This window comes from Panthera tigris, chromosome C1 (genome assembly GCF_018350195.1).
Source record: "Panthera tigris isolate Pti1 chromosome C1, P.tigris_Pti1_mat1.1, whole genome shotgun sequence".
Lineage (NCBI taxonomy): Eukaryota > Metazoa > Chordata > Mammalia > Carnivora > Felidae > Panthera > Panthera tigris.
This window is the reverse complement of record NC_056667.1, coordinates 175954727-175969743: the sequence shown is the minus strand read 5'-3', so window position 1 is coordinate 175969743 and position 15017 is coordinate 175954727. Positions and strand designations below refer to the sequence as shown.

At 35.5% G+C, this 15017-nt stretch overlaps 1 protein-coding gene across 2 annotated transcripts in view; it reads right to left on the bottom strand.

Moving 5' to 3' along the window:
* The window catches only part of NAB1 (NGFI-A binding protein 1), a 46411-nt gene that overhangs the window by 18856 nt on the left and 12538 nt on the right, over positions 1 to 15017 (bottom strand). For both annotated transcript variants that reach the window (XM_042994923.1, XM_042994924.1), the window contains exons 3-4: positions 5882 to 6015; positions 3352 to 3403 (exon numbers count right to left, since the gene is read on the bottom strand). In XM_042994923.1, the coding sequence (XP_042850857.1) occupies positions 3352 to 3403; positions 5882 to 6015 (186 nt within the window). The remainder of the gene's footprint in view (positions 1 to 3351; positions 3404 to 5881; positions 6016 to 15017) is intronic.

Genomic DNA, 15017 nt, shown 5'->3' with positions numbered 1-15017 from the left:
CTTTTAAAAAACTAAGCAAAAACAAAACATAATTAAAAACAAACCAACAAAAAAAAGTAAACTGCCCTAAATTCAAAGTTAAAGTCCCTATTTCTTTCTGGGAAACATCAAGAGTGGTCTGTAAGAGCATTTAACATTCAACCTCAGCTGAGGTCATGATCTCACGGTTCATGGGTTCGAGCCTCGTGTCAGGCTCTGTGCTGACAGCTCAGAGCCTGGAGCCTGCTTCAGATTATGTGTCCCTCTCTCGCTCTGCCCCTCCCCCGCTTATGCTGTCTGTCTGTCTGTCTGTCTGTCTCTCTCTCTCTCTCTCTCTCTCTCTCAAGAATAAACATTAAAAAATAAAGTAGCCTGCAGTTGACTAGTCATGCATCTTACTTGGGAGAGGTTAGAACTGTTATTCACAGAAAAATAAAATGCTGATTATCTTAATTCTAAATCCAGAACCCTTCAAATGGCTTTATGAACACTAGTAAAACAATAAACTAACCATACAGAACTATCATTCAATTATCTATAGTGCAACATATTTAAAGGAATAGAAAGGTCACATCTAATGCTATAACCTAATGCTCTGAACTACTAAAATGAAACTCAAAACATTGTGACTGGATACAAAAAATATTTTGCTTAAATTTCAGATAAGAGCCACTGAGAAGGTCAGAAAAATTTATCAATACAGCCTAACAAGAAAAAAATTACAGATCAAACAGTCCATGAGATTCGTGATCTCAAACTTTCTTTTTTTTTTTTAAATTTTTTTTAGCGTTTATTTATTTTTGAGATAGAGAGAGACAGAGCATGAATGGGGGAGGGTCAGAGAGAGGGAGACACAGAATCCGAAACAGGCTCCAGGCTCTGAGCTGTCAGCACAGAGCCCGACGCGGGGCTCGAACTCACGGACCACGAGATCATGACCTGAGCTGAAGTCGGCCGCCCAACCGACTGAGCCACCCAGGCGCCCCATCGTGATCTCAAACTTTCAATGTTCAACAGTGATCTCTGCAGACAGACAATGAGGGAAACTGGGGCTTAAATGTGAGAACAGCCTGAGTCAGGATCACAACAGGTCCTGAGTCAGGGCCAACAGTGGGAGAGGAAGGTGGTCAGAACTTCTAGCCTAGCAGCTGACTACCTTTCCCAGTCACTGGGTAGGTTTTATACCTTTTCCTCTAAATCCTCTCTCTGATGGCACGTGCCTTCTTAGCAGTCTCTGTGTTTACCTGCCTTCCCTCTCAGTGGCAGAGTCACCAAATCTACAGGGATTCTCTCTCATTATCTTGGGATGCAACAGGATAAAACTATTTCACTAGTTAGATTATCTTCTAATGGCCTTTTGGATCATTTCAACAGTTTTTTTTTGCATAGTATCTGAAGCTAACCCATCTTAAACATTACTCAAGACCTAATAAGAGGTTGATTACAAATATAAGCACAACGTTTTAAATTCTTCCCTTCTTTAAGAACCAATGCTTTAGGCTAAAGTTTTTAAGAAATCAAAGATGCTTAACCATGGCCATTCATTATTTCATCTAACAGATTTTATTAAGTGCCTATTAAGTGCAAGGCACTATTATAAAATCTGAGTATAAAGTAGTGGACAGATAAGAGCTGTACTCTCATCTAATGGGGAAGACTGACAATAAAAATAAATACATAATAGTTTCATGTACCAGTAAGTGCTATGAAAACAAACAAACCAGGAAAATGAGCCTAAATGTGATTTTGAGGTAAAGGTGCCCTTTTAGAAAGGGAAGCAGCTATGTCAGAGCAAATTCTCAGCTATGAGCTAAAGCCAGGTGAAGAGCTAAAGATCTAGGTAGGGGAACAGTGAGTGATGAGGCACAAATGAGTTTGGCATGTTCCAGCAACAGAAAGTGGGTCAGTGTAGCTGGGACACAGTAAGAATGGGGAAGTGTGGTAGCAGATGAGGCCAGAGATACAAAGTTAGAGTCAGATCATAGAGGATCTTAGATGCCTCAGGAAAAAGTGTAGATTTTATTCTAGGTACGGTAGAAAGCCCTGGAAAGATTTAAGCAAGGAAGGGATTTATGTTTGTTTCTTTCTTTCTTCCTTTTTTTCTTTTGTAATTGTTTGTTTTTTTTTTTATTATTTTTTTTATTTTTGACAGAGCACAAGCAGGGGAGAGGGGGACAGAGGATCGGAAGCAGTCTCTACACTGTCAGCAGTGAACCTGATGTGGGGGTCGAACTCACTAACCATGAGATCATGATCCTAGCCAAAGTTGGATGCTCAACCGAGCCACCCAGGTGCCCCAGGATTTATGTTTTTAAAAGATAACTGTGGCTTTGGTATGGCTGAAAGAATAGTCCAAACAGATGCTTAGTTAAAATAATGAGACAATTTAGGATAGTCAAACATAGTTTATTTGTTTGAACTTGAAATTAAATAATGGATGGCTAAGAGAATTAATGACCCCCCCTCCCCCCCCTTGTCAATCCCCTGCCCAAGAAAAAAAGGAAGGAGCTCTCTGACTTCAAATTTCTACTCTGCTTCAGACTGGCCTTTAAAAAGTATTTATTCCAAATTAAGGGACAGTGGTTTTGAAACCATTCTATAGTTCTGACAGCCCTAACAAAAGCACGTTTTTCTTGCTCAACTCCCACCTTACCTCTTGCAAGCCTAAAATCTGAAGGGACAGCCTCAACCACAATCCTCTAAGAGGCTTAATTATAGGCAAGTCTCCATTACTTGCAGCTACTAAATTGTCATTTCTCTCAGATTGTTAATATAAATAAACCTTGGCTCCTCTAAACGTATTTGATAAGATGACTAAATGATGTAAATAAGATTATAAAAGAAATCATTTGGAGCCCCTGGGTGGTTCAGTGGGTTAAGTGTCCGACTCTTGATTGTGGCTCAGGTCATGATCTCACAGTTTGTGACTTCGAGCCCCACAATGAGCTCTGTGCTGATGGTGCAGAGACTGGTTTGGATTCTGTCTCTCCTTCTCTCTGCCCCTCCCCTGCTTGTGATCTCTCTTTCTCTCAAAAAAATAGATAGATAGATAGATAGATAGATAGATAGATAAAGTTAAAAAAAAAAAAAAAAGAAAGAAATCATGTAACCAGGAGAGTTTTAAATCTATAAGCAACACCCACCGACATATCAAGCTGTAATAAAATGACTGGACATCAATCTCATCATTGTTTTCTAAGAATTTCTTCAGTTTCCTAGTTCAAATTAGATACTTCAAAGCAACAAAATTCTGTATCGTTTTAAAGATTCCAAAATTCACATTTTTCACTTGTTCATGGAATATCCTTTTTTTTTGGTTTGAATTAGTAAATAAACATTATTAGCATGAAAATATATAATGCATAATCTTACCTCCACTTTAATTCTCTTCGGAGATAATTCATCTCTTTCTCCACATTTTGACCTGAAGAGAAAAACTTGAGAAGGTAAAAAATTTTATCCTGAAGACATCTCAATCTATAAACTTCCACCAAAACATATACCACTGGAACCTTTACACTGGAAATAAGAGATTCATAGTGAACATGGACATAATAAAGAAGAGACTTTTTATCACTCCTAAATAAAATTAGAAAAATATGCAGACACACTTATACACTTTAAAAGGCCACTACCTAAGAACTACCCACAAAGAAATTACTTAATAAATATGTAATGATCACAAAATGAAAAAGGAAAAAAAAAAAATCAAGGAGGTTTACACTGCATGATATCCTTTTATGAATCAGTAGAAACACTTCAGGATAAAATGACCAGTGGCTCTTTAAGATGAATGCTTAAGGCTACATAAGATTAAAATACATTTTGTCTATCTATTGAAACTACAGAGGCATTTTCCCTTGACCTACAGATCCCTCTTCTGGGAAATCTCCCAAAGGTACCTACAAATATATGAAATACTATGGCCACTTAAACTACAATAAGCCATCAATTCTAAGTTATCCCTCAAAATAAAGACGTTAAAAAGTAAAAAAAAAAAGTATATCTCAGAACCAACAAAATACGTATGATGTTATCTATTATGGTGCTATTTATAATGATAAAAGACTAGAAATAACTCCAGTATCCATCAATAGGGGACTGGTTAAATAAATCATGGTATATCCACGCAATGCAATACCATGCAGATGCAAAAAATAATGCTAGATCTGTACGTACTAACACGACAAGATCTCCAAGATACGTTAAAAGCAAGATATAGAATAATGTAAATATATGCTGCCTATTGTTTTTTGGAAAAAAGGTAAAAATGAGAAAATATATTTATATTTCTTTGCAAGTGCATAAACATACACTAGAAAGCTGAAAAAAAACCTAATAAAACCATTTACACACTGAGGAGAGGAAGAGGGTAAAAAGACAGGAACCAGAGTGCAACTTTTTTATATTACATATTCACATAGTTTTGACTTTTACATGATGTAAGAGTCTTATATACTTAAAAATATATTTAACTTAAAAAATATGTAAATGTACATACTACAAGAAATAGCTAAAAACTGTTGAAAGCAGCTGCCTCTAGGATGTGATGTGGTACTCAGAAGGGGGAAGGCGTGGAGCAGAGAAACTGCTGAGTTTCATCATAAGCCCTGTGTACTGCATGACTCCCTAAATCCTGTATATGTATTACTCTGATTAAAGCAAATCATTTAAATAAAGCAGTCAGAGAGGCGCCTGGGTGGCTCAGTCAGTTAAGCATCCGACTTCGGCTCAGGCCATGATCTTGAGGTTCATGGGTTCAGTCGGGCTCTGTGCTGACAGCTCAGAGCCTGGAGCCTCCTTTGGATTCTGTGTCTCCCTCTCTCTCTCTGCTCCTCCCCCCACTCGTGCTCAGTCTCTCTCTCAAAAATAAATAAACATTAAAAAAATTAAATTAAGCAGTCAGAAATTTTGTAGAATACAGTGAAAAAAATAAATATATCACTGAATCAGCTCTTGATTAGCTTGTTCATTCAGTCTGCAGAATTTTACTTTGTGTCAGTTTGTAAACATGTGGGATCTTTCTTTAGGTAGGGTAGCAAATGAGGCTGCTAGGAGTTAGGGGGAAATCATGACAATGACAGCAAATGCCTACAACAGTGGTTTTTCAATCTGGAGCAGGCACCAGAATAATCTGAGATACTTGTGAAAATGTGGATTCCGAGGTTCCATCCAGAAACTGTGATTTATTAGGGCCGGGGAGGGTGCTCAGGATGTGGTTTCTGAATACACATTCAATTACTCCAATGCCAGTGGTCATCAGCATCTCCTCAGAGAAGCAGTCACACACACAACTGATGGTGAACGAGAAGTTAGGGTCCATGTGGAACCGAAGAATACAATCAAAATGGTACTACACCATTTTGCTTAGGGTTTAAGTGAGGATGAGATAAGAGGAATAAGATATTTATATCAAATTTTAAAACCACACTGCTTTTCAACAATTAAGTTTATTTCAAATATTCCATATTGCACTTCCATATTTTACATGTCCATATTCCACATCATCTGGTATCTTTCAATTTTCCCTTAAATACTCATCAATGGAGTCTTTTTTTATCTATTCTGCTAATCTCTTTAGCTTGCAAACACCCTACAGCAAAAGGAACCCCTGTGCTTCCTCAGAGAGTTCAACAAGTTCATATGGTAAGTGAGTATACAAAAAAGCCTACACATGCTGACTGACTAAATCCCATCCTCACACTCAAAACCAAAGCATCTGTGTGCGAAGAACATCTAAAACCACTACCAGAACAATGTTGTGATACTAGGGAACTGTCTTTCAAAAGAAAGACAAAAGAGGATTTCAACAAAACAAGAAAAACCACTTTAGCAATGTCTGGAAAAATGTCCTACTCCCATAAAGCAATGTAAAAATATTGCCAATTAGTTAGACACTTACTTGGTGGTTCTGTAGGTATATTTGTAGGTGACTTCTCGAGAAATCTGCCTAGCCAGGGCAAACAGTTCATCTCTTCTCGTCAGCAGGGCGTTATCCTTCACACAGAGCTGAGCAGCCGCTTCATTAACAGTGAGCTGTGGATCCAAAACCAAGTTTAAAAGTTATAAACACCCTCATTTCACCAGTGTGAAAAATGCTTCACTTAAGGATATAAAAATGTGAGGTCATTATATAATGAGATCGTAATTTATAAAAATCAGGATGGGCTTTCTTTATTCCTTATTAGTCCTAATGTCTAATTTCACAAGAAAATCACATCATCTACCATCTCTCAGGACTCAAATTAATCAAAATAGCCATCTTGGTTTTAGGTATTTATATGCTTAAAATACTTTTGTTTAGGTATGAGAATTTATAGAAAGTAAGCAAAATAAAATAAAAATAAAAAGTAAAAAATGTTCTGTATCTCATTTTTATGAAAAGCCAGGGGATAGGATATGATTTGGTGATAACATTCCCCTAATTAAAAATGAGTATACGTGGTCTGACACATTTTTCAAAGTGAACGGATATGAAAATTCTTAGAAAGGAATAAAAATTAGATGACTGGAGTTAAATATTTATCAAATCACTTAGTACCAGAGTTATCGCAAATTAGGGCCAAAAAGGAAAATCACTGTCTTAGAGTCAGTAATTCTCTAAAATTCACCGAATTCTACTTTTTCATCAAAGTGTTAAATAATGCCAATACAGAGTTGCCACCTGACAAAACATTCTGTAATGAAATTTAAAGTAGCAAATGTTACCTTTTGAATTCAAAACCTATTAATTTTTTCATAAATCAGAAAAAGTTTTTTTCACATATTTTTACCAACTTAAATTGATGGAGAGAACTGCGAAGAGGTATATCACACTTTTTTAAAAAGCAAGAAACATGCTGGTTCCACACATGACTGATGGCAAGATGAGAATGGGATTTGATGGCAGACAGATCTGAGAGGAGTCTTGCTCCATCACTTAGCATCTGTAGGACTTTGGGCATGTAAAATCTTCTCAGAGCCTCAGTTTTCTCAGAGGCAAAAACAGGATAATCAAAACGGGAACTACCTCAAGGGATTTTAACAAGAGATAAATGAGGAGACACACGTGGCACAAAGTTGTTCTTAGTTCTTGGTTTCCTTTCATAAAAAGGCAGGCATTTACTTTCTCCCTACCCAGGCATCCCACTTTATTCATAAAAATCTTCTCCATTTAAATTTTCAAAAATAGAAGCAAAAGAAGAAAATAAATGCAGAATGCACACCTTCCATCTACTAACATTTTCATGTATATAGTCTACTATCTGTGAACATATAAACATACACGTGAATATAGATTTGCAATTGCCTTTTCTCTAGTATGCTACATTTTTGTACATCACGTATTAAGGCAGAAAGGTGGTTTGTTTACATCAGCACCTGGCATGTAAACTGATAAATGAATTTAAGTATTCTTTATGATCTCATTTTTACTAACTAGAAATATTCCATTATAGTTAAGAGTAATATATTATTTAAATCAACCTCACTCTGAACATTAAACTCCCCAGTTTTTCATGTACTACAAAGAAAGCTGCAAAGAACATTCTTAATTGTATATCTCTGCACACATATTCAATTATTTTCTTGGAATAAATTCCTATGAATAAACTTGTAAGGCCACAAAACATATTACATTTTAAAACTTATATATTTCACCAAATTACTCTCCAGAAAAATTGCTCCAAATCATAACGCTAGCAACAATTGTATGAAGATCCATTACTCAGAATTAACTAACACTGGTTATTTTATTTTAAAAGCTTTACCAATTTAATGTATTTTCAATGACATTTGATTATAATTCACATTTCTTTAACTATAAAACTGATCCTTTTTTAATGTTTTTAAGTTGTTTTAAAATCTGCTTGCTCATGGCAGTTGCCGGTTTCTTCTATTGAACTATTTTGTTTCTTATGGACTTCAGGAATTCTTTACGCATTAAGAACATTAACTCTTCATGTGCAGAGGTATTTTCCTTTTTCAGTTTATCATCAGCCTTATAATTTTTGTCTTGGGTGCCAAGCATAGAAATTCCATTCACACCCTAATAATACATAAATGTTTTCCTGTAATTTAGTCTAACAGCTTTATTTTTTCCACTTAAGTACTGAAACCATTTAGAATATGTTACGATAGGGAAGCCTGGGTGGCTCAGTCGGTTAGGTGTCCGACTTCAGCTAAGGTCATGATCTCACAGTCCGTGAGTTCGAGCGCCACGTCAGGCTCTGTGCTGACAGCTCAGAGCCTACAGCCTGCTTCAGATTCTGTGTCTCGCTCTCTCTCTGCCCCTCCCCTGCTCATGCTTTGTCTCTCTCTGTCTCAAAAAAAATAAATAAAAAACATTAAAATAAAAAAAAATTTTAGAAAGAATATATGATATAAATTACATACCTTACATCCTCCTCCCCAGATTTCCACCTGTAATTTACACTGGCTTATTCTCAAATAATTTTGCTACTGACAATGTTATAATAAACCCAAGTATCCTATTTTATTTTTAATGTTTGTTTATTTATTTTGAGAGAGCCAGTAAGCGAGCAGGGGAGAGGCAGAGAGGGAATCCCAAGCAGGCTCTGCACTGTTAGTGCAGAGCCCAAAGCGAGGCTTGAGCTCATAAACCGCTGTGAGATCAGGACCTGTGCCTAAGTCAAGAATTGGTTGCTTAACCAACTGAGCTCCGCTGGGGCACACCCTCCCCCCCCAACCCCAGGCTTCCTATTTTAAATCCACAACTGAATAGGAGAGCATAATAGAAGCAATGTATTTTCAGTCTTTTCCCTCTTCCTAAAGAATCATCAATAGACCAATTTCTTCCCTAAGTGCTTTTGAAAGGCACAGTGTTAATGGAGCTAAAAGTGAAATATATTTAAAGAATGATTTCCTAAATAAATTAACTTCAATTTTGGCTTAGTAGTAGCTACAATGACCTTGAAGTACTTCTCAAGCTCCTTCTTATGTAGCCTGGTCTTTCCTGTATTCATAACCCTAAATTAGTATGGAGAACTTCTGACTGTCATTAAGATATTTTAGTTGACAACACTTTAGAGGTACCACCTTATGCACAACCAGAGAAAATAAACTTTCAACATAAACTGAAAACAGTATTTGGTATTCTTTCCACCATCCTATCAGGAACCAAAAAAGCAAACAAACATAACACATCCTTCGTTACTTGAATTCAGGCTTAAAAAATAAAAAAAAGTAGACTGAGCACTCCAGGCTGTTAGGGAGACCTCTGGTATTAAAACTGAGGTTGCAGAAATAACTATGGCCCACTCCAAGTTATAATAAGAAGCTGACTCATCAAGGTTACCCGTCAAAAATGTATTTTCTGTCAGTGTTTTCTAGATTTCATACTAATTAATAATTAAATCAATAAATATTATGATATATTTCAAAAACTTATACAAATACTCTAATACAGTAGTCACTGCAGTACCACACTAGCTTTTTAAAAATTCCAAGTGTCTAATTTTGTTAAAAGTATAAAATATTCTAATTGTTTACTTCCTCCAATTCCTCTTTTTGTGGCTAAAAACACCAAAATTCCATTCAATCTTGATGTAAAATATTTCTTGAAGTTAGCTTTCTATCATTTATAACTAGACTTAAAATTTCCTTTACTGGTAGTTAAAATTATAATCTTTAACAATCACATGATTTGACTTTCCACTGAGTATTGTTAGCATAAAAATACCATGAGAACGCTGTGTGATAGGGAGGCTCAAAAGGCATTCAAGGCTTTCATTTTCCAGTACAGGGAAGGCATGACTGGCCCCCTCAAAGGAAACAAGTAAAAAATGTTGGATGAAATGGAGGGGAAAAATATCTTAAATGCATCAATAAGCCAGCAAGACAACAGTAAGGGTTAGTCAGGCTCAAATGAATGAAGACAGTATCTCAAAGGAGTAAATTGAGGACAGTTGCTAAACCAGATGACCCTGAGTTTCAGTCTTCACGGCCTGAAGTGTGGGAACATCTCTCTGGGAAGAGAAGAAGAAAAACGCAGGATCCACTAAAGGTGAGGCGTCTAAGACCCCTCCTCCACAAAGCTGAAATCCCAAAGCACTACACACCCACTATTAGCCTGAATTAAAAATACACCTGTACTCCCAGGAGAGTGCTGGGGAAATTACCTGTCTTGACCCTTGTTACTATGAGTGGGAGAAAACAGAAGATACTCTCTGGAGATTTCATAACTCCAAATCAGCCCTCACATGATTTTTAGCCCTAATTCACACTAAGTGGGCTGAGAAGTTTTTTCAGGGGGTCCCAGAGTTGTATTGCGCAGAGAACAGGTGCCTGGTAGAAGCAAAAGCAAATAACCTCTAGGAGAATCCATTTTCTTCCCAGACCTCCAAACATTCCCACAGTTCCAAGAAATATGAATGGTAGAAATCATAAAACATCCAAAGAAACAAGGCATCAAAAGTAATAATCAGCAGAAATGACAGCAGAATGAGCTCTCAAAGATTTCATTTAAAGAAATAAAAAGAGTTGAAAACATGACACGAATAATACAGTAAAGAAAAGACCAAGAAAAACTGAGAAATCAGGAGAGAAGAAAACCAGGGAGAGGCAAACAGAAGATTTCAAAAGCAGCCAGTAGTCAGATGACCACTGACTTGCAAACATAATAATGAAAACCAAAAGCCAAGGAAGTATATCTTCAATTACTAAGGGAAGATAACAATATAGAATTTGATACACAGAATAAACAGCAGTTAAGAATGAGGGCAAAATTAAGCTATATTCCAGTGGTTGGGGTAGGTCAGTAGGCTTTCATTAAGAAATTCTACAATATGGGGCGCCTGGGTGGCTCAGTCGATTAAGCTTCCGACTTCAGCTCAGGTCATGATCTCGTGGTTAGTGAGTTGGAGCCCTGAGTCAGGCTCTGTGCTGACAGCTCAGAGCCTGGAGCCTGCTTTGGATTCTGTGTCTCCCTCTCTCTCTGCCCCTCCCCCGCTCACACTCTGTCTCTGTCTCTCAAAAATAAACATTAAAAAAATTTTTTTTCAAGAAATTCTACAATATGTACCTCAGGCTAAAGGAAACTTAATTCCAAATAGTAAACCTGAGATCTGAAGAGGGGGAGGCAGGATAGAAATATAAAATAAGGGAAATGAATTCAAAATATTAGTCATTATAATAAATGTAAAAAGGTCAAATATTACAGTGAGAAGACAAAATTTGACTCGATTTTTTTAAGAAATCCAACTATTGGTATTTACAAGAGATGTATGTAAAACATGGATTCAGAAAAACTGAAAGTAAAAGGATGCAGAAAACATAAAGCAATTACTAACAAAAAGAAAGCACATGTATTTATATTAATATCAAACAAAATGGGCTTTTTTTTAATATTTATTTTTTGGCAGAGCGCAAGCAGGGGAAGGGCAGAGAGACGGGGACAGAGGATCTGAAGCAGTCTCTGCACTGACAGGCTGTCATCGCAGACCCCAATGTGGGGCACAACTCACAAACTGCAAGATCATGACCGGAAACAAAATCTGATGCTCAACGAACTGAGCCACCCAGGTGTGCCCAAAATAGGCTTTTAAAGCAAAATGTGTTATTAAAGACTGATATAGTTACTGCAAAATACAAAGAGAAACAGACAACTCCACAATCACAGTAGGTGATTTTCACACAAAAGTCTTCCTGATAGAGCAAGCAGACCGAAATGAAATGAAATGAAATGAAATGAAATGAAATGAAATGAAATGAAATGAAATGAAATGAAATGAAATAAAATACTACTTTAGAAGGTCTAGTGAAGTTAATAAGCTTGTTAAAACAGACACAGAACGCTCTACCAACAGCTACAGAAGCACATAAAAAACACCACATACTGAACTGTAACTACAATCTCAACAAATTTTAAAGCTTTGGCATCATGCAAACCTTGTGTTCTGACCACACTGTAATTCAGTTAAAAATCATTAGAAAAATAATTAAGGGAAACCCCTCATATTTGGAAATAAAAAAACATATAAATAGTTCATGGGTACGAAATCATAAATAAAAAGAGAAGTAATCAGAATTGGAAAAAATAACTTCATACCAAAACTTTGGGAATTATGCTAAATCAATATAACCAGGTCTTAAGACCACTGCTGATTCTTTAGCTTAAAAAAAAGTTTATAACAATGATTAATTCTGTAATTCTTTACTGCCCATGTACAGTGCATTTGGAAACAAATATAAAAATACATACAAGAAAAAAGAATTTTAAGTACCTGAGAAAGTTGAAAAAATGTTTTCAGGTGTAGATAACTTCTTGATTTTCATCCACTAAAGACCTACATACAGCTCTATGTCTTGAAAGATTGAAAGAACAGTATCCACTGCGTGTATATGAAGAAAACTCACAAACAGGAACAGTGAATTAACAGTAAATAATGTATTTCTATATTTGGAAATTGAAGACAAACCAGTATCGTTCTTTAATCTTAGGAATTTAGAAAAAACTCAAATATCTTTCATTCATTTTAAACAGTCAAGTGAGAAGATGTGAAATTATCCTACTTAGATGGTACACTTAATGTAGCACCTTCTCTTTTAATTCTCTCAAGATTTCATAATTTCCACCAAGCTGTTGAATGGTTACTAGTTTGAAGGAAGCATCCTGATTCATAAACATCTATCCTAAGCTATAATTTTGGACCAGATTCACATACTTGAGTTACAAATAACAAGTGGTCTAAGTTTCAAAAATACAAGCCACATATTCTAAAGCCCCCACCCCCACATCTCAGCCTACTAGCATTCATTTTGAGTGTTCTCTTATTTTGGGAAACCCACGATAATCTCATTACCTAAATACCATCTGTACCTATTTATCTACAGAAGCAAAGAACCCTTTAGCAAAAACCAAGTGTGAAATAATTTTCTCTCTTTTAAAAGTAGGTTAGGACTTCTAAAAGAAAAAAGTGAGGTTGATTTGGTTTATTAAAGTCATCTCTTTAACATACGTTTGCTTTGATAATAATACTGGCTCAATTCTGTGTTTCATCTGCTATGTTTAAAAAAATCACATAAAAACTAGATTAAAGCATGAAACTAAAACTGCCAACATGTTTTGCCCTTTGTTTTCTACTCATGACAACCACAACAACTCCTCTATTAATTCACAGGTAGTGAAAACGTCAAAGTGTATCAGAATTATAACACTAAGTGTATTTTCTGGATCTATTCCTAAATCCTTGTGAGTCTGTTATTGTATGGCAACAATACGTATAACAATTGCAAAAGGATATGCCCAACATATATCAAATTACAGACTCACTGTTACTTTAAGACATTTTACTAACCAATTTCCTTTTCTGAGCTCCATTATGCATCCAAATCTAAAGCATTTAAAAAGATGAGGTAGTGAAATTGTTGAAAACAAGGTCAATATACAAAAATCAGCCAGAGATAGTAATTTAAAAAAAGTGGGGAAAAAAATTTCATTTACAATTATATCCCTTTTAAATCCTATATATTTGCATACCCTGTATTAAACAAAATAAATTTAAATATATAATAAACATTTAACATGCATATATATAGTACGCAATACTTGACCTAACAAAAAATGTGCAAAACCTATATGATATGTGAATAAAGAACTATAAAATTACTGAGGAATATGTAAATATAGACACTATACTTATTGTATGGGCGTTTTCATTATTGTAAATATGTCAGTTTTTCCCAAGTGAATCCATACCTTTAAGGAATTTCTAATAAAAATACCAACAGAAAATTTTGGGAAATTTAACAAATGCATTAAAAATTTCATTTGAAAGGAGAAATGCATATGGCTACCTAAAAAAACAGAAGCAACAAGACTACTGAAGGAACACTTGCCTTTCCAGATACCAAAATATATTATTTAGCTATACTAATTACTGTAACTCTACACTGGTATAGGAATAGAGAGTTAGACTAATGAAATCAAACAGGACAAGATCAGTAAATAACACTACATAAAATCAAACTTCAGTATGGCAATGAGTCTGAAAGGTCAAAGGACAAATGATAATCTGTGAAAATGTTTACAACGTGAGACAAAAGGTTAATATCCTTAAAATATAAAAAGTTCTATCCAATCAATTTTTTAGAGGTTAAGAAAAACAACCCCAACATTAAAACAAAGGATAAGAACATAAAATTGGATGTCCATTACACATATAGAAAGACACTCATCCTCCCTAAGGAAAGTAAATATGAGCAATGAAAATTTTTCATCTGTTAGACTGGCAAAGATTAAAAAGAATGAAAATTGTAGTATTAGCAAGAGTGTGGAGAAATGGATACCTGCATATAGTAATGGCAGTATAGAAGTTGCAGAAGGCAATTTAGCAGTATCTACTAAAATATTAAATCTAGATATTCTCTGATCCCATAATTTTATATGTTGGAAGCTATTCCATAGAAAATATGCATGAGTCTGTCTGTAAAGGACCAGGTGTATAATATTCATGTACCACCATACATAGTATCGAAAAAATAGAATGACCTAAATGACACCAACAAGTGAATGGTTCAGATAAATAAATAATGGCACATTCACATTATGGAATATAATGCAACACAAAAATTAAAAAGGCACCTCTACGTTTACTTACTTGGAAAGATATCTAACGGTATATTCTACTGTGAGTGTACTGTTAAGTTTTTTGGAAAAAAAAAAAAAAATGAATTTGGAGGGCCACCTGGGTGGCTCAGTCGGTTAAGCATCCGGCTCTTGGTTTCCGCTCAGGTCATGATCTCACAGTTTCCTGAGTTCAAGCCCTGCATCCGGCTCCACGCTGGCAGCACAGAGCCTTTTTGGGATTCTCTGTCTCCTCTCTCTCTGCCCCTACCCCACTTGCTCTCTCTCAAATAAACTTTAAAAAAAAAAAAAAAAAAAAAAAAAAGGAATACCAATGTGAAAATTAAAAAAAAAAGGAATTTGGAGAACAGTGTGCAAAATATGATCCCTTATTTGTATGTGTAAAGAAAACTATCTGAAAGTTTACAGATTCAATTACTTTACATCCTTTTGTAATGACTGAATATTTTTGCAG